Here is a 20592-nt window from a genome sequence, read left to right as displayed (position 1 = left end):
AGATTTTTATTTTCTCTGAAATAATAGTGGCTTTGATACAGACTGGTCCTGGTGCACTTTTTCCCTTTCTGCCTACACTGTAGTGTAGATACTTTCTCTTAAGCTACCATTGCCATGCTCTTCTGACATGGTTGTACGCATGATGGATGAAGGTGATGTGTTCATGCTAGTGAAGATAAAGTTTATTGTCTACACAGAGCTTTGGTGTGAATCTGAAATTCATGACTGTATGTGTGTATTTGTAGCAACATCATTAAGTTAACATTCTCCTATTATATCGAACTCAGTGAGCCTTGCCAAAGTTGAAAAACAGGCCAGATTAATCTCAAACCAGTACCTTCAAATCCATACAGTGAGATGAAAGTCAGTCTTGTAAGTGATAGAATATTGATACAAGGAGTGAAATGGGCAAGATTCTATGTTGGAGACTGGAATCTCCTCATAACAAGAGTTCTGGATTTTTTGATTCAAACTTCATTTTCTGCAGTGATTGGTGGAAAAACAAAAAAAAAAAAACAAACCCCACCCTCAACTAAATTTGATCAGAAGATGAGTCATGAGGGCATACCTACACCAGAGCATATGCGTTATCTCCAGAGCAGGCTTTCTCCACTTTGTTGAAGTGGACAGCTGCAGTGCTGATCTGGAAATTAATACTAGGTGTTTACTCAAGAGAATGTTGTTTGACTGCTTTGAAGTAGAAGCAGTGTGTAGAATATATCTTTCTGCCTGCAGCTAAAGAGTTTTTCTTTGTGTATTCTGTGGTAGGGATGTTCTGTGTGATTTCTGTCAATTACAAAACTAACAAAGCCATGTTGATACTAACTCTTAAGTCCCTTACAAAACTGAAACTATTACTGCTGAAAATTTATGTGGGGGTAAGGAAGCTGACAATTTTGTGTGATTAAAAAAGGTTCTGGCTGCTATTAGCGAAATATTTCTTAAATTCTCAGAAGTTACTTCTCTTAATGAAGCTACAGCATGTAAAATACTTTGGAAACCTTTCTAAGCTGCAGTTTGATTGGACTTCATGGAACTTGAAACCTGTGCTTAGCAGGGTATCCTTATATTACCTTACAAAAGAAGTATAGCTTCATGAAGTTGGGAAAGTTGGTTTCAAAGACAGCAGTAGAAACATGCATTGTTTGAACTGATTAACGTAAGACTTCAGCTATTCTTTGTTAGCAGACAAAATATAACAGTTCCAAGTAAAAGCATCTTTACTGAAGATATCTAGAGTCTTCTTTGCATTAAATATATAGGAGAGCACAGATAGCTTGGTTTTCTATATTTGAGCAGGATCTTACTCAAGTAACCTGGTATTACTACTATGTGGCTTGAAAACCTAGAGTCTTGCATTTGCTGGAATCTTACTTAGAGTGCCTGGTTTGTATATCTTAAGGAAAAGTGTTTTCTTATTGTTAACTTCTGTTGCTGAAAACAAGTAAGCTATTTTTCATTCTTGTGCGAAGAGTGGATGAGAACAGCTATGTCTCTAGAAAGTACCTCTATTGTGGAATAATACCAGCCAGGCACCTGCTACAGCATGTAAGTCAACATTGAGCACACTTTCTCAGAGCAAATCTTCACAAACATTAAGTTAGATCTTCTTTATTATAGCATATGACTAAAATAAGTTTCTAAAACAACTTTAAGTGTGTTCTTACAGTCTTAATGGTGCTGCTATGAATACTTCAGCTACCTATGAAACTGTCACTTGATGAAATAAAATCTAACAAACCAAAGTGCAAAAACTTTGATGCAGCAGTGTGTATCTCTATTAGGAGTTATTTATGGACGCTGTCTTACTGCATTTACAAGTTCAGAAGTTATAAAAGACCAGATAGACTGATTCAGACAAGGGAAGTCTAATAAATTCAGATGTTAGTACTTGGAGATGAGTGCAACTAGCTGTAAAGGTTGGGGACAATGACTTCATCTGGTTTGCAGTGAACTCCCATATGGTTCCAAGATGGCATTGTCCAGTGTCCAGATGCCCTGCATTGGCTGGTCTCTTAAGACGGTTAAGTAATTGAGTGTTGCCTTGATTGTACTTTTTTCTTCAATGCTTAGAGACAGTGGACAGGCATTCTTGCTTACTACCACATTAAAAATTATCCCTTAGCCCTTTTTATTGTGCCATTCTTATTGTTGTAGGTGTTTAACTTTTATCTCTGCCTACAGTTCTTGAAGAAACCTAGTAATCCAACTTCTTTGGATTCCAAGCCAGATGAAAAAAGCTTTGCAGAAAGGTATGAGGTCATGGAAGGTGGTTGGATATCAAATGGCGTTCTCTGAAAATGTCTGATGCTGCCAGAAAAACACAGTTTAAAGAAGGAGAGAGGAATGGGATTTGTGCTTCGGTACAAATGGAGGTCAGGAATCTGAAAACAAAATAAAATGGAAGCGGTAAAGTGGTATGAATGACAGAGTGTGGGAATATGAATTGGAGCCAGCTATCTCTTTTTCTGCTCTTTGTGGAAGGAAAAGTAGTAGAAAGCAAAATGCAAGTAGGAAAAACCTGAAGGTGCTGGTAGTGGGCTGCTGAGTGAGGTGTTGAGTTAACCATTTCTTGATCCCATCTTGATCAACCATAGCTTGAGTTGCTAGCGTGTCATCAGTAATGGTAGTTCCCTAATTCAAGACTTTTATGAATCTTGTTTTTCCTTCTGAAATACCATTTTTGCTTCACTAAAGAGAATGCAACAAACTTTCAACAGGCTTTCAGGCACAATACTAACCTACTTGAAAACTTGACTAGAATATGCTAATTTATGAGCTATTTACATTTAACTGACTCTGCTAATCTTAATTTGTGAGATTTTTTATTTTCCTGACAAGTCAGGAAATATCTCAGTGAGGATAACTTTTACTACAGAGTTGCAGCTGAAGACCAAGATCCTTGGCACCAGTAGCTGTACAAGCTGAACAAAGCCCTAAAACTAGCTCTCTGTGCTGGGTACTGTTGCTCATGTTACTCTTTGAAAGATTCTACTCAACACCAAGATTTTTTCCTGTATTTAGGACCAACCTGTGCATTTCAGTGATGTAGCCATCTACTGAATGTAGGCTTTTTCTATCAAATAACAACAATGTATACTCTTCTCTCTTCCATTTTTGGAGCTGTCATTGGCCACTGTATTGAGCAGAATGAGATGGAGAAATGATTTTGAGAATTGTGGAGAATCTGGAATGTTTCTTGTCTTGAGTTGGCTTGAAGAGTGAGAATCTATGAAACTGTCACCATTATGACAAAGGTATTATTCTGTCCAAGGTAACTGAAAATATTTTGGCTTGGAAAAAAGTTCTACTATAATCTGATTAAAATGATCATTGCTCTACTTCCAAAATGAAAATTAATTTCAAGCTGATCTCTTTTGATTATTTTTTTTCCAAGACTTGTTTACCAAACTTGGCCAAAACCTTCAGTTGATTGGCATGTTCTACAGCCCTAAAATAATGCCTGTGACTGTAGGGAGGAGCTGTGTACTCATTCATATTCCACTGGACAGTTTGGAGCTTTGATTGTATTTATTCAATCAATATTGAATAAATTGATATTTATTCAATCAATGTCGAAAGATAGACTGCAAAAATAATTGTTTCCATTGATTTCCACTGCTTTTGTGCACGCAGGCGAGCAGCGTGGCCTGATGCAGCTGCAGAGCGAATGTGAAGAGAGGGCTTCTGTCCCTCTCTTCTGCTTGTTGGCTGCACTGATCCTCATTGTTAATGAATTACTACTCCATGCTGGAGATCCCCCTGTACAAGAAAGAAGATACGCATGTTCTCTGCTTGCTTCTCTCGCTCTCCTAGACAATGATAGGAACTACAACAGTAACACCCAGTTCCTCCCAGTTTGAGAACACTGTTTTTTCTCAAGGGGAGCTTTTCTTATTTCTTGACTTTTTTTTCAGTGTATCTATTATCACTGATCCCCTGCAAGGGATTTTAGTACTTCATTGTAGGTGACCCAGAAGCAATGCAATTTGGAAGTATGACAAGGATGATGAGTAGCAGTACTGCAGCAATCTTTCTCAGCAATTGGGCCTATCCTGCCTCCAAACCAGTGAAGGGAATACTGGAAGAGTAATAGCAAGTCCTTACTGCCTCTAGTACCTGACTCCTGATTCTTGGATATTGGAATTAACTTAGAAGGAAATCCAGGAAATTTAAGAAACTGCATAATCAGGCTTTTCTTAATGGAAAAAGAAAAGGAAAGCATTTGATAACTAAATCTTTAAGTGCTGTCAGTGCTATTTGATCATACAGGCATTATAACGATTGTCTTACTGGATTTTTCTCATCAGATAAGCTGATTGAACTTATCAGGCTCAATCGAAGAGAATATTTTTCTTTGAACCCAGAGAAAATGTTAGCAGGGCAAAAGCCAACACTGAAAAGGGCACAGCATTTTTAATATTTGGTAACCTGATGTCAAATATTGTAGGAATATTCTATTTGCCATTTGTGGACAAAAGAAATTTTGAAAAAAACATTAATATCTAGCAGAGGCTTCACAAACTTTAACTTTCCCTGTGCATTGCTGCAGCTGGAGTTCTTAAATACATCTTCAGAGTATTTTATATACCAGTGAATTGACATGAAGATAGTTCTGTGATAAAATAATTCCAGATGACCAATTAACTAGAGAAACAAGAACTTCTTTATCATGACTGCTATTCTATCAGTACCTAATATTGTAAGTGAAAATGCATGTAAGTGGGAATGGATTGATTAAAAAGGGAGAAATCTGTACTGAAAATCAATACAAGAAAACAGCTGGGAATTCTTGTTACTGTCATGTCTGAAAATTGCTGTCTTACATTTTAGTAAGTCACAGTATCTGAAACTTGATGAATAGTCTGTAATAAAGTGGCCCTGAAAATTGCTGGGCGCAGTCGCCTGATAAAAAGATTTGGTAAAAACTGAGACTGCAGGGTTTTTATGTTACAAGTAACAAATTTCTGAACCCCTCTGAGTATGATTTGATAAAAGATGGCTTTAAGATGCCAAACCAGGCTCTGCTTTGTGCTAGCATATATCCCTGAGACTGTACCGAGAGCAGGGACCCATGAAAATGCAGCTTTGATTCTCAAAACTGGTCTTTGGCAGCCAAGAACAGTTCATGAGGAAGGAGCAGTTGCTGTTGAACCGTAGTTGCTATTTTAACGACAGCCCTAGGCACACTACCTGTATGCTAAGGGAGCAGCAAAAACCAGACAAACGTGGAACCTAGGCTCAAGACTGGGAATTTTCCACTAATTATGTGTTTGTAGCCTGACAATGTCCTGCCTCCGCAATGAATGTCTGTGCGCGCTTCCCTAGTGGCCACTGCTGTTTGGCTGATGCTGTTGATTTGAACTGCATGGACACTGAGTGAAAACTGCAAGCAACAGGAAAAGAAGGGCAAGAACTTTGGTTGTTCTTGGGCCTTTCACTTGCACTTTTAAAAAGTCACTATCTGTATCCTACTGTCTTTCTGTCAGAAAGTGCACTTTCTATCTGGTGAGAGTGTTTTGGTCAAGAAACCAAAATATTTAGAGTAAGTGTAGTTCAGCTGGGATGAATTTAGAGTAAGTGTAGTTTCTTTGCAGATTTAGTCTTTCCAAAGTCTGTCAGCATCTTGTTAAAGGGGCTATAATAAATGGTGAAAAGCAAGCGTGCTGCCTGTAGTTACGCCCTGCAATCAGAGTCCTATGGTGAATGTTTCAAATAGCAAGAGGCAGCAGAGTACCTCTGATTGCTAGTCTACTCTCCCATTGTGTTGTGATATAGAGTAATTGCAAAACAATCCTCAACCATAAGCTGTGCTCATACTGGTTAGAGAAGTTGGTTTGAGGCTTAAAATGACACTAAATTGGACTTTGATTGGAGCCTTCAAGGAATCCTGACCATCCTTTCAGTATATGAATCCTGCAGTGCTTGGCACTATGGGATACTGATTCTTTTTCAGGCGCTTTGGGATTTCAGCTTGGGAAATGGAGCGATCTCTGAAGTGGATTATGATGGCAAGTTAAGAGAAGGAAGTAAGTATTGTGTTAGTAGCACAGACCCATCCTTAGCATTGCTTTTTGAACAGCTGGGATGAAATGCAGCACTGACTACCCCCACCCTGAAACAACTGTTCTGTTAGTTTCTTGCTCTTTCTAGGAAATGTAGCCTGTTGGTGGTGGTGTAATGCATATGTAGAAGCGATGGGGTTGCTACTATTCATCTTTGCTTTCTGCATTCCTAGCTCTGGCAATGCTAGTCTGTGCCAATCGGCAAACAACAGATCAGTTGCTGTTTAGTCATCACTCTCGGATAGCTTCCAGCTAGTCTCTATGGAGGCTGATGCAATCGTGAATCTCTCCTCGCATGACAAATGCAGAGCATTTCATGTTGGTATCTGCTCTGCTGCTTTTATGTTAAAGAAAAAAAGTTTCTTGTCCTACTGAGAGAGCAAAGCTATTGTAAACTTGTGATCAGTTGTACCAGCCATAATGTTTTCTTGATGACAAATCTTTTATCTTTTGGGTTGTTTCATATTCTGGAATTCTATTAATACTTATTAATATATGCATAGATAAAAATATCAGGTTCACAAACAAGAACTCGCAGCTGTGGTTATGGACATATAAAATGTGACAGTGCAAATACTTGAAGAAGAAAGCTCATTGTCCAGTGTACTGCCTTCATGTCTTGTTAGATCTCCATGCTTTGACACTCTAAATACAAATAAATGCTGGTGGGGAAAGGGATTTCCTTCTGTTTAATTTCAGTCTGTGTACTTAATTTCTTTGTCCCTATCCTTACCTAGCCTTGTGGCAGAAGGCAGTCAAGCATGGAACATTACTATACCTGCATGCTCTGCTTGCGCAGGTTATGGGGTTTTTTTGGTTTTCTTAGAGAAACAGGTTACAAAGGCTATCATATCTTCACTTTTCAGTTTCTCCATTGAGATAAAGACAATTCGCAAGTAGAGAACCACCTAACTGGTCCCAGAGGCTACGTTTTTACTGCCAAATAAATTAGGCCAGGCTGCATAAGGAGCTCTGACCTCAAGAGCAAATGGCACAGTACAGCTTTCATCCAGGTGGCTAAAGTCCTCTTCTGCCCTTTATATCATACTCACATGCTGTCTGCTTGAAGTGGCTGCGATGTTCCCCATGCTGTGTCTAGGTATTAGTCTATGAGAAACCTAAATGGTATGGGCCAGAGTTACATTAAAGAGCATTCTAATGATTAAACAACAAGGCTGACTATAGGTCACTACCCCAGGCTTATGTGGGTTGACTTGAATGCATGTAGCTAGAGGCCGATTTCTCTAACTGTGGAGTAGGACAGGATTCTTTTTCAACTCTTCCTCTTGTATGTGGAAAAGAAGAGCATGTGACACCTAAATCCTGGGATATCTCCTTTGTTGTCTATAATATAATTCATGCTGAGGACTGGTACCTCTTAGAATATGAGGAACTTGAGAGAAGCCTGGTCTGCAACTTCCTCCTGGCTGTCCTGCTGTACGCAGAGTCCAGGACAGCACCCCATTTACTGTCTGTTTGTGATCTGTGACAAACAGGGGTAGCCAGGAAAAATTGTGGGTTGTACCTGTCAAAGCAAGGCTTGGAACATATCCATTTCCTGTGCGTAGAAGGTTGAAGGGAAAGATATTTTTGGCACTGTTCATCTTTGTTTCTCTGCTGTGGGGTTTTTGTTTGTACCAATTAAGCCTGTGATGGAAGGACTTGACAGAAACCGCACTTGTCTTGTGTGGGCCAGGTTTTCATGTGGTTGAGCATGTGGGCAGCTTACCCTTCTGAATGCAGGAATGGATCTTGGAGCTCTGCTGAAATAGCTGCGTGAACAACAATAGCAGCTGCTGCAGCTCTTGGCATAGCAATAATAGCTACACTTTGCAGCTGTGACAACAATAGAAACCACAGGAAAGCCAGAAACACTTTCTGGCTGCACTCTTGGTGCTGGCTGTGGTGCTATCACTACCTTTATGTAGCAGAAGATTCCTTATTAGAGCAGATGGTTACTTAAAACCCAGTGAAGAGTGGGCCACCAAGCTGAAGATACCCTCCTTGTTAGATTGTTAGATGATGCCTAAAGGTCCCTGCCAACCTCAACCTTTCTGTGATCCTGTGATATTGCAACCTGATGGCAAAGAGTCATTTTGCTCCCCGTCTTGAACAATGATATACTCATTGTTATGCAATGATAGTTTGCAAAAGAACAAGGGAAAAGGGCCCAAGAGGGATGGCTGGTAGATCAGGCAACTAGCTAGAAGGTGGTCATGTATCTCATGGAGTAAATTGGTCTGTGGGACTGAGCTCTCTGAAATGCTCCTCCGTCTTGACGGTGAGGCAAGTGGTGACTGGGATGCTGAGAGCAGCGTGGTAGGATGGGAGAGCCAGGAAGAGTCCCATGGGACCTGTCAGTCTGTCACCAAAGAAACTTTGAGCAGAAACTCTTTTCCTATGTGTGGTGGAAGGAGAAGGGAGCTGCACTCAACACATCTCCATTAAAGGGAAGTAAAGGCTCAATGCTAAGCCTGAGAAGTGTCTCAAGCTTGACTTTAAGACACCTCTGGAAGAAAATTCTCTGGGAAATAAAAAGAATCCTCAGTGAGGATTAATTTCAAACTCAGGGATGCAAATCAGTGGGAGTGATACCTGTGTTTGGGAGTAATGGATGATTCCCAAGGATTGGTGTGGTCCCAAGGCCAGATGAGAAACAAATGTATTGAATTTTGATGCTTTAAAGAGATCACAAGTTGAAGATTAGTCATTTGTCCTGTACGAATAGCACTCTTCCAAAGACTTTACACGCATACTCTGGTACTGCATATTCCAGTGGAGTTTTCCAACAAAAATGTATTAACTCTGAAAATGCAAGCATTAACTGATGTCCAGCAGTAATACAGATGTGATTTATCTTTTAATTCTTTATTTAGCTGATGGCTCCTTCAGGTAATGCTATGCTGCTCCCTGTTCTGGTTGCACAACAGGAGCAAAAGCTTTTCCTTTTGGGCTTGTTTCACAGCCTTTGAAGGCTATCTTTTCCCCTGTTATGATGCTTCTTGGGGAATTCTTGAGAATCAAAGCTTTAAAATATCTTTAAATAAATATGTTTCTAACCGTTCTTCCATTGGCAATGTTTCTCTGTAAAGCTGTTTTTCAGAATTCTTTATATGTTGCTTTTGCAGTGCACCTGTGTATTTTCAAAATGATGGTCCCATCTGCATATACATTTTAAAGCCTATGTTTGAAGACTGCAGGAGCTTCTTCATTCTCATCTCTTCCTTTTGAACTGTGTGTTGAGTAGGGCTGGGGACAACTCCAGATCCAAAGAATAGGAACTGTTTTAAATGTAGGGAGTTAGTCAGGTCATTGTTTTTCTGTGTTTTTTGCTCAAGGCTTATCCACAGCTTCATGATGCTTCTATAAGCATTCAGGCTCCACTGAGCTTCAGTGATGTTCAAGTATTTGCTGGTCAACGATTTTTTTAAAACTTGTACCTTTCATATACCTCTTGTTTTTTCCAAGTCTAGTCTCCAAAGCCCCAGCTTCTGCTTTTCTTAGGGAATAATGGAGATAGTTTTGTCTTTTTGGTCAGGTTTTGAGCTGTGACTCCCTAGTACAAACATTTGATTATATTAGCACAGATTTAGCAATGATAACCAGTCCTAACAAATTAAATAACCTTTATCTAGATTAAAATATTTAAGAAAGTCAATCTAGAAATAATTCACAATTTCCTGGATATTTTCACAGCTCCATCCCTTTCAAAAATTTATTCTGAGTTTCTCTGTGTTAGCCTGTCCCCTGCTAAGTGATCCTTTTCTCCCATCATTCATCTGAAGAGCATTTTTGCCATTATTTTGAGTCATGGTTCCATGTTTGGCAAAGCAACTCTGATTTTGTGTATAGATAATAAACCCATTGCCTGAAACCCCTTCTCAGGTGTACAGTAGCTGTTCCTCACTGCTCATATCTTCTGTGGAGTCTGCGTCTTGGTATTCTCCAACTCCCACTCCGTGTTTCTGTTCTCACTGAGTGACTGTATAAATGAATATGTGAATGCTGGAAACTTAAGGGAAAATGCATAGAGGAGCACACGTTACCATTTGTACAGATACACTGTAATTAACTGTTAATTAGCATGTTTTTAGCGATGGAAACACTGAAGGAAGAAAAAAGTAGTAGTAGTATCGCCATACTACTTTAAGAATCTCATAAAGGAACAAGATCCTGCTGTGCTAGATTCTTTAGCTTGGTCTCTAGCTCAGGTAAATAAGTGAATTTGAATGGCAGCCTCTTGAACTGGCTTTCACTTAAATGACCAGATTCATTGAAAAGCAGCCATTAACCCTCATTTGGTTCAGGAATAAACAAGATTTTTCAACCATCCTCAGTGGAGAAAACAGAGAACACTTGTCTTGCTCAGAGCAGGATCTTCTGTGTAAGCGTGTCACACTGAGCATGTCTCTAACCCCCACGCATTGGTTTTGGTCCCTCTTTCAGTCCTTCAGCCGACAATCACGCTTCCCAGCTGATTGCAGGGTGCCTCTGCAGTTGTGTTCCTGAGTCTGCCAAGAGGTCATATGCTCTGTCGCAAAGCAAAGGTGACCCTGAGCAATCTGACCTAGTCACTAAATTTGTCCTGCTTTGAGTAGTAAAGTGGACGAGATGATGGACAAAAGTTCTTTCCAACCTAAATTATTTTATGACCGTATGAAAAATGAGGCCTCTATCCAGTCCCACTTGACAATCACAGAATAGGTAAGAAACAACACATGGATGCAGACAGAATAGAGAAGGAAATGAGACAGTGGTCAGCACCATCAGTGGTGGGTTTAATTCATCAACCATCTACTTAATACCAATATTTGGGATACATTTTCTAGCAAAACAGAGGACAGGATTTAAAGCATAATGAGACAGCTTGGTGCACTTCTAAGGGATTTTTTGCCCTGGAGGAAGGTCAGCTTGAGGAAGAACCCTTCCACGCAGCTTCTTGCATGAAAATTTTATCAGTAGTAGGCAGAGTCTAGTGCTGAGTTGACCTGATGTGGAAGCTGAATCTTCGGCAGTGAGAGTGACAGGGAATCTTCCTCAAAATGAGGAAAGGCATTTTATGTCAGGCCCTAGCGAAGGGTGAGAGCTGGAAGATGGATGGGAGGAGCCAGATGAACGACCTTTGAAAAAGCATCCTGCAGGAGTCTGAATGAATAGATCAAAATGGTGTCGGACAGTGTCAGCAAACAGAATGTTACAAGAAAAAAATGTTTAGCTGTGTGGACAGACTGGAAAAGCTATGCTTTGGAGGTATTGTACAAGAAAAAGTCTGCAAGGGAGCTAGCTATAATGTGAAAGAGAGAATCCAGAGAGATATCTAAGACTAAGGCATCCACTCAGCTGTAGGCCTTGGAGACAGATGGGTGCTGATACTGAAGAGAGAGATGAATGTCAGGAGAGTCTGGAGGCTAAAACCATCTCTTGTCCATTAGCTGCCTGCAGATGGTAAAAAAAGATTTTAATCTGGATCAGGAGTAATGGCTGTAAACAGAAATAAAGCAGTGAGTCATGAGATAAATACGTATTTATTGTCACAATTACCTAAAACAGAGGGAGGCTTTGATTGAATATGCTAATGAACGAGTCCAAGAAACAGGAGAACTAAAAGATGGCAGTCAAACTAGCGAAGAGAGCAGACTTCAAGGAGTCTGTTGTAGACTGTGATACAGGCTAACAAAGCTGAGATGGGAATCTTAATTCCGAGCTTCTCCTAGGAAAGGAACTTTGAGTGCCAGAACAAGAGTGTGCAATGGAGTTAAGCGAAGGAAGTCCCCAGTGTCCACTGCAGATTTCAGGGAGCTGAAAAATGAAAAGGAAGTGGAGAGAGGAATGGGATTACACATGGGTGTGTAACTAATGCATAATTATATTGCAAGGAGAAAGAACTAAAGGAAAGTGATAAGAAAGGATGAAAATGAACACATGGGAGAGCGAATGAGATGAAGCCAATGCAGATGTGGAAGATGGCAAATGACAATTTCACCTCTCAAAGTAATTAATTTATGGTGATGCATTTTTAATGTGTAGCCTTCTTCCTTGTATTCACCTTAACACTCAGTTGTGTTCTTACTAAATTCAAAGAAGGGGACCACCGTAACTATGATGTCCATTTCTGCTATGCCCACACAACTTTACAGACCTAGATATTATTACAAGGACTTCTGTTCTGACTGCACTTTCTCATCTTTATGCACATTTATATACAGAGAGTCACAACAGGCTTTCACAACTTTGAGGCAAATCAGTATTTGTATTGAGACTAGCAAATGTGGTTTTCCATGGTAAAAAAGTACAGTATGGGTGTTAATCTAGCCAAATGAGTTTTTGAGAAGTCAGAAGCAAGTTATGATGACTTTATGACAGAGACAAAAAAGACTAAATTACTTTTCCTCCTTCAGAGTAGCAAATTGCTTCCCTGTGAGCATCTCCTTCATCCGTTTCAAATAAACAATATTTGGGGATACACTATTTGCTCAAAATATTTTATAAGGTGTTGGAAAAAAAAAAGTCTTAAAAATCATCTCAGCGCGATCAAATGTTGCAGGCATTAAGTGAAACCTAATTTTTTTTTTGTTTAAGGAATACCATGCATTAATATGCTTTTCCAGGTAAGAAGTGCAATCAAAACCTGTTGACATCTGCAGGAAAATTCTTTTGGAGTTTATAAATCTGCACACATACAGATGCTAAACATTTGCTAACATTGATGTGATAGATTGTAATTAATGTTTGGCTTTATCCCGTGATGAATATGTGTTATGTACTGGAAGCCAAAGGAAACTCGCCTTGGAAGTGGTGCATTTTTCAGCGACCATAAAAATCTGGTCCACGGGTATCAGGGCAGCTTAATGGTGCCTGTGGGCCAGTATTTCCTCGGCATCTGCATCGTGGAACAGCGGGAAGATCAAGAAAACAACTAGGGAGAACACTGTGTGTTTTCTACCAAATTTTCAACAGTCCTCAAATTGTAATGATAATCTCAGGTGGCTCGGAAAAAGCTTTAAGGGTGATTTAAAGAAAAAAGAAAATCCCCTCTTCTCCTTCGTGCCGTACCTGAGGGCCTAGCTGGGTCACTACCGCCCTCCCACCGCGGTGGCAGCCGGCCGGCTTCCCGAGCCGCTGTCCCCCGGTGGACACCCGCCTCCCTGCCCCCCTCCCCCCCAGCTCCCCTTCGAAACCCGTGCGGGGACACCGGGCACAGCCGCGAAGACCCGGCAAAAAGAGCGCAGCCTTTGGGGAAAAGAAAATATACGCGCCCGCCATTCTCACCCCTTCCCTCGCGCGGCCCTCTGAGGAGAGGCCGCCGCGCGGCAGGGGTGGGGCTCTTCCTCCACGCCCCGCCCCCCGTGGCCGGAGCCCCGCCTCCCAGCCGGGCTGGGCTGTTCCGCTCGCCGCCGTCGCGCCTTTCCCTCCCCCGGGCGGGGGCGTCCCGCCGCAGTGCGCCTGCGCCGCCTGCCTGGCCGCGGAGGGGCTGACGGGGCTTGTTGTGGAGCGGCGGGGGAGCACGTGAGAAGCGCAACGTCATCATAAACACTTGTAGGCAACATGGCGGCGCCTCCGAGCGGCAAGGTAACGGGGACGGGCTGGGCCCGGGTGGCCGTGGCCGCCGTCCTCTCCCCTCGGGGGCCCCGCTCTGTCCGGCGATGGGGTCGTCCCGGTCGGCGGGAGCCGCGGAAGGGGCGGCCGGGCCCCTGCGTGGGCGGGCGGGGGCCTTTCCTCCCCGCGGTGCGCCGGGTCTCATCCCGGTGCCCGGGCCCACCGCTTCGGGCCGTCCTGCCCTCGGGCGGGCCTGGCGGCGGCGGGAGGCTGCGCTTCCTCCGCGGGGCGCGGGAGGGGTTCGCGGCCGGCTTGCTGGGCCCCGGGCCCTGCCCGGGGCGGGTGCGGCGGCCCCTCGCAGCGCCTCCCGCCCGGCCCGGGCCGCCCCATCTCGGCTCTGCGCTGCGCAGAGAGCCGGCCCCGGTGCGGGAGAAGGCCGCTCTCCGCCGGAGGCGGGCTACCCCAGGCCCGGGGTTGGCCTCCGCAGGGCAAACGCTGAGGCTGAGGTGCAGGGCCGGGGCTCGTCCCGTCGCTGCGTGGCCGCGTGTCCCTGAGGCGCTGGTAGGCGCCGTCGGCCGTCCGCCTGGCCCGCGTGTGTGCGGGTAGCTGTCCCGGGCCGGAGACGAGGCCTTGGTGGGCGAGTGGCTTGGTAACGTGAAGATTTTTACACGCCACCGGTCCTCACCAAGTGTTCTTGAATGGAACAGTAGAGCTGCACAAGGATTCAAATGTCTGACCTGGTTTGAGGTCGCAGGAGGGAAGGTGTTGGTAACCATCTCTGCCTCCCTCCTGCCCTGCCAGCGGGTCCGGGTTGTGTCCATGTGGTTGCGTTGTAGATGTATTTTTATTCCATGACTCTGTCTCCTGAAAGTGTTGCTTTGCAATGCCCGGCTCCTGGGCACGTGGATCCTTTATGTGGGATTTAAAATGTCAGTGCGGTGTCAGACTGTAGGTAGCCAGGGTTAGAGTGTGATAGTCTTCAGTTTAACTCTTCCAGTATAGGGCAGCAAATGATCATCTCGGCTGATGCTGATGTGGGCTTAAGAGAACATCTGTGATTAACTATGTCTGTGCTTCTCACAGGGTCCTGAGGAGTGCATTTACCTAGCAGGAAAATTCAGGAGGGATTTCGCTTGTGCCAGTTTACTATTTCTGTTTCAAACGAAACTGGTGAGGCAGGCAATTTGTTCAGCTGGAGTTGCTACAACTTCAAAATAAAGTTATTTTCTGCTGTTAGGTGCTGTCAGTGTAAAGATAGCCATACTGTCCTCCCAGCTGTTTCTAGCTATGCATGTCTGGTTTTCAGGTATACAGAGAAAAGTTACTTTTTTGGTTTTGTCCATTTTAAGCTCAGTCCAGCAGTTTATTGGGTGATGCTAAATATTTCCATTTTGCAGCTTTTTTTTTTTTTCCCACATAGGTTTTTATCAGGAGTTGCTTCAGGAAGATTTTCCTGAAAGCAGCTACATTATCATAGTTTGTATGAGAGGCTAAAGCTATTGCAGATTAGTTGTTTGTAAATTTGCTGTGTATTTGTTGTTCCTTTAAAAAAAAGATCTGTTTGCCTGAAACAATCTCTAAGACATTGCAAAACTCTGGTTCAGTTATTCCACATCCACAATACTAATGCAACTTGTTAATGCAACTTATAATTTGGTAACATTCTTTGCTGTGTCTGTTGATACAGTGAAAAAACCGACAGTTGTGTTTTCTCCAACTTCATGAAGTGGCTGGTCTGGTTTGAAGTTTCACTGCTCTCAGTACGAGAGCATCCTTCTCTAGATCTCCCCAACTGTGTATTGCACTTCTGCTTGCTTGGGTACTGTACTCATTTGATCTTTCAGTGATTTGATTTAGCAAGCTGAAGTAAGACTAAAAACTGTGTGTTTATTTTTGGCTGGGTTAGTTTTCTGTTGGTCTAGGGAGCACACTGAATCACAAATTGTTCCTCTGGATGGCAGCAGGATTTTAGAAGGGCTCACAAACTAGTGAAATTTCACGCCAGGTGGAATAAGCACAGTGTAAGTTGGTACAGACCCAACATTCTCACTTACGGCATTTTGCTCTTTGGTGTGTTTCCAAGCTGTGGGTGTCCTAAATTAATTACACTTTTTCCTTCTGATGGGGCAGTGTTGTAATGAGATGTTGTAATGAGGTGTAGAGTTCTCAGAGTAGTAGGCATTGGTTTATGGGGTGCTTTAGTCTCATTTGGCTGATCTTATCCCATGAAAGTAATGTGTTTTGATGTATATGTTCCTTTCTGCAAAATATTATACAAAGTAATTCGCGTGGAATGCACATGGCAATGTATTAAGCAGCTGGGATAGCCTGCATTGTCTCAGCTTTCATGAAATCTTGTTTTGGCAAACCATATAAGGTTGTGGTTTTTGTTACATTTTTACCCTGTTTGCCTTCCCCTTTTCTATCACTTTGTTTTAATTTCCCAGACATCATTAATATCAGTGGATTCACAACTCTGCTATTTCATACTGTCTCTGGTTTCTGCTCCATCTATTAGTGGGATATCAATTACAAATTTGGTTACCTCATGTAACTGTATGTACTATTTTACTTGGATTTTTGTCATATTTGTTTTTTCGTACTGTTTTGTACCTCAGAGTTCAGTGTTGCAGTGTTTTTCCCTATACGGTTAACTCTATTCCAGAAGACTTAAGTTAATGCTGTCAAGTTCTGGAGTCATGACTCATTCTTTATTAATGACCGTCTGCACTAGAACAGTGTGAGCTTCAATTTTTTGCCCTTTCTTAGAGTTACAGTTTTTTTCTGCAAGTAACTGGGCACTAAAGTCTGTCGTTCTCAGTGCTTTGACTTTATGCATGAGAGCAGGTGTATTTTGCTCTCTTTTTTGTTGCTTAGCAAATAGGAGTTTGTTTCCCTTATTTCAGAGAACCGACTCTGGACTCGCCCTTATAACAGAAAACCATGTTAGAAAATGAGGTAAAAAATTGTGTATGGGGAGAAGTACAAACTCCAATTTTAGTCTGTTGGTGTATAGGCTATTATTACAGCTGGTCTAAAGACAGTAACGATTTTTGTTTTATGCTCTTGGAGTTCAGAGTATCTTCAGCACGTGGGCTGTTGGATCTTTCTCAGATTACCAGCTGGCACATGGGCTGTCAGAGAAGTTATTTTTCACTTACGTGTGCCCTTGCTCTTGAAGTTAAAGTGTCAGAGCTTGAACTGGTGCAACATGTGAGCTTCTGGTCTAAGCTCAGATGTTTGGCCAGTTCAGCAACTAGAAGCGTTGGAGTAGTACTGTAGCTACTACTAAATAGTGTTGTAAATGCTTGCTGTAGTGTTGGGGAGTGGGGTGTGCGTTTGCTTTTGAGGTTTTTTTTTTTATAGCCAGGACCAAGAAAGACATTTAAAATTAGCTTCGCATTCTTCACAGAATCACAGAATAGTAGGGGTTGGAAGGGACCTCTCTGGGTCATCTAGTCCAACCCCCCTGCCAAAGCAGGGTCACCTACAGCAGGCTGCAGAGGACCTTGTCCAGGCGGGTCTTGAATATCTCCAGAGAAGGAGACTCCACAGCCTCCCTGGGCAGCCTGTTCCAGTGCTCCGTCACCCTCAGAGGGAAGAAGTTCTTCCTCTTGTTCAGACGGAACTTCCTGTGCTTCCGTTTGTGCCCATTGCCCCTTGTCCTGTCACTGGGCACCACTGAAAAGAGTCTGGCCCCATCCTCCTGACACCCACCGTTGAGATATTTGTAAGTATATATTAGGTCCCCTCTCAGCCTTCTCCAGGCTGAACAAGCCCAGCTCCCTCAGCCTCTCCTTGTGGGAGAGATGTTCCAGTCCCCTCACCATCCTTGTAGCCCTCCACTGGACTCTCTCCAGCAGCTCCTCGTCTTTCTTGAAGTGGGGAGCCCAGAACTGGACAGAGTACTCCAGATGAGGCCTCACTAGGGCACTGTAGAGGGGAAGGAGAACCTCTCTTGACCTGCTGGTCACACTCCTCCTAATGCATCCCAGTAGTTCAGGTAGTTTGTTGGCACAGATACAGCTTATTTGAGATGTATGAATGTTCTCTGGTGTAGGCAGTGTGTTGGTGCATTTTGTACTAGTTAAATCTGGGGGCACAGCGACTCCTGTACTATGCGTTGTTGTGCCGTTTTGTTAAGCACTTGATTTAAAATCTTCATTACAACTTTTTCAGTCTTTATCATTTACTACATATAGAATCATAATCCTGTCTGAATATATTGTACTTCATAGGTTTTCTTTGAGAACAGAATCCTGTACCTGCCTCTGTCTCTTTTGAATTTAGTTGATTTATTATGCTTGAATGTAAAGCAGTTCACTGATAATTCTGAAATTTTTGTATATTCTTTCTGTTTTCTGCTCCTTAAGGATTTCTTCTGTAGAAGTGTTCAGAGTAGAAATAGTGCATTACCACCTCAATCTCTTACTCTCGGTACCCTGAATAGACTTGTATTTTCACTGATATCCCACTATTGTTGCATACGTAGCAGAAATATTTCGTTGTTCGAGAAATCTTCAGCGCACCTAAGGCAGACCTTGAATAACTTACTGTTGTCAAGCAGGAAACCCTTGTTATTGTATGTGGTGCCTGATTTCTCATAGCTTTCTCATATTTGTCACAACATGAACAATATTTGTGGGATTATTTTTTTCCTCTCCTGCTTAGAAACTTGGTGTTTGTAAGACTTTTAAGACTAGCAGGGCATGAAATTTTACTGTCTTAAGAAAAATTTTGAGCTGTAGGCTCAGCAAACAAAAGACATAGAAGGGTATGTCTTTATATTTTTATTAAAGTCCAAATGCTGGAAGTAGTAGGATATCTTCTGTGGAGCAGAATATCATATTGGTCAAGTAATGTTAGCTTGATGCTTTGCAGAGCACAGATGTGCTGGTATCTTGTCATTGAAAGCAGACTACTGGTGTAGTAGGTACTTTGATGTGCCCCATGACAGTTTAGCGGTGGATGTATGAATAAGCTCTGGGGAAGCCTCAGCTATTCCAAAGAGAGATGGAAATTAAAGCAGCATAAATGCAGATTTTTAAATTGAGCTATATTTCTTCTAACTTGAAGCAGAGCTTTAAGATACTTTCTTTTGTGGATATAAGGTCTCTCAGGTCAACCACTGCCTAAATAGAATTTATTTTATTGGCCTCTAGTTGTTTCTTTACTGTGTTGCAACTTTTGTTCTGTTTAGCTTGTGTCAGAACCTGAAAATAAGATACTGCACAACTGCTATATCTGTTAATGTTTGCAGACAGACCCATTTTTCATTAATTTGTAGTCTGGAGCATTCAGACTCTTGCTCAGTCACTTTCTTATGCGCACGCCTGCTTGCTGCTTCAACTGTTGAATCCACAGCGAGGTCCTCTACCCAATTCCCTAATATGAGGTAAAAATTAAGTAACTACTATTGAAAAAGTTGTTAGAATCAGGATTTGCACAGTGCCATAATTACTTAAAAGACCCCAGAACAGTGTCTGATTCACTGTGTAAGTGCTGCAAGTTGCATCTGTGATGAGAAGCTGGATGGCATCTTGGCAGGACGATGCTGGCCCGGAGCTGTACTCTCTGGCAAAAAAGGAGAGCGAGTTGGATAGGAACACAGGGAGAGAGTATGAAGTGTCTGCAAGACTGAACTAGCTAACCCCTCCCTGCCCCCTTCCCCATCATTTGTTTCTAGAAAAAAGTTGCCAACTTGGAGAAGTTTTTCTCTAGTAGCAGTAGGAGGGAAATAAGCTGCACTGTGAGACATCCTCAGTTTTATAGATACCCTGGAAACTGCTAAGCATGTTCTCGCTTCTGCGATTTTATCACCTGTTTCGGTGGAGCACAGGGCAGGGAACTGGATCTTTTATGCAGAGCAATGTAGAACTTTTCAGTTGTACGACAACTGTGGCATTGGGAGCACATTTTCCTTTCCTGTGAAAAGAAACATTTGTCCTTCTAAGAGATTAATGGATGGAAAATAATAAAAACAATTATTAGATTTCATAATTTCTAGACTGAGAAGGTATACTTTGTGATACTTGCTAATGTTATTGGCAGAAATGCACTTCTGCCAGTATAATTCTAATAGGTTTTTCTTCTGGAACAGCTGTCCCAATGAGTGGTCACTGGTTCATACTTCTGACTAGTGCTGATAGGTCAGGTGCGCATATAGCTAGAAGGTAAAATCTAAATAAATTCCAAAGTTGCCTTGTTTAAACAGGGGCTGAATTTAAAAATAGGTATTTGGTAGAAGTAGAGGGAGGGTCTTTTTTTTTGATAGAAAAGAGGAAAAGCTGTAATAGAGAAGAAGAAAGCAAGCTTCCAATATTTGAAAGGCAACTTGATGTTAATCCTTCAAGAGGGAGAGTATACTAAGTGACCTCTAGAGGTATCTTCCCAGTGATATTTCTGTGATTCAGCAGGACACTTTAGAATAATTTCTCATGTGTGTAAGGTGAAGAGAAATTTAAGAAGTAAATCTACAACAGAAAGGATGAGTTAACTGAATTTTATTGCTATTTTTAAACTCTGTATTCTTGTCTGACTAGTTAAGCTTACACATCTAAACTTTTAGTTTACTGGCGTGACTGAAAAGGTGATGGTTTTATAAATCTGACAAATAAGTAAGCTGAGAAAAAGAGATACTGGTATTTTAGTACCAAAGAAATCGTAGAATTGTAGAATAGTTTGGGCTGGAAGGGAACTTTAAAGGCCATCTAGTCCAACCTCCTTGCAGTGAGCAGGGGCATCCTCAACTAGATCAGGTTGCTCAGAGCCCTGTCAAATCTGACTTTGAATGTTTCCACGGATGGGGCATCTACCGCCTCTCTGAGCAACCTGTTCCAGTTCCATGCTACCCTCACTGTAAAAAAATGTCATCCTTATATCCAGACAAAATCTGCCCTCTTTCAGTTTAAAGCCATTACCACTTGTCCGATCACTACATGCCCTTGTAAAAAGTCCCTCTCCAGGTTTTTTGTAAGCCCCTTTAGGTACT

At 42.1% G+C, this 20592-nt stretch overlaps 1 protein-coding gene across 1 annotated transcript in view; it reads left to right on the top strand.

Annotated features, from left to right (window-relative positions):
• The first annotated feature begins 13498 nt into the window (after positions 1 to 13498).
• Positions 13499 to 20592, top strand: part of TBC1D15 (TBC1 domain family member 15) — a 34020-nt gene continuing 26926 nt past the window's right edge. The window contains exon 1 of the mRNA XM_075427940.1: positions 13499 to 13634. Within this exon, the coding sequence (XP_075284055.1) occupies positions 13611 to 13634 (24 nt within the window). The 5' untranslated portion in view covers positions 13499 to 13610. The remainder of the gene's footprint in view (positions 13635 to 20592) is intronic.

Source organism: Opisthocomus hoazin, chromosome 8, assembly GCF_030867145.1.
Source record: "Opisthocomus hoazin isolate bOpiHoa1 chromosome 8, bOpiHoa1.hap1, whole genome shotgun sequence".
In the NCBI taxonomy this organism is placed as follows: Eukaryota; Metazoa; Chordata; class Aves; order Opisthocomiformes; family Opisthocomidae; genus Opisthocomus; species Opisthocomus hoazin.
Note: the sequence above shows the minus strand (reverse complement) of the source record. Positions and strands in the feature narration are given on the sequence as shown.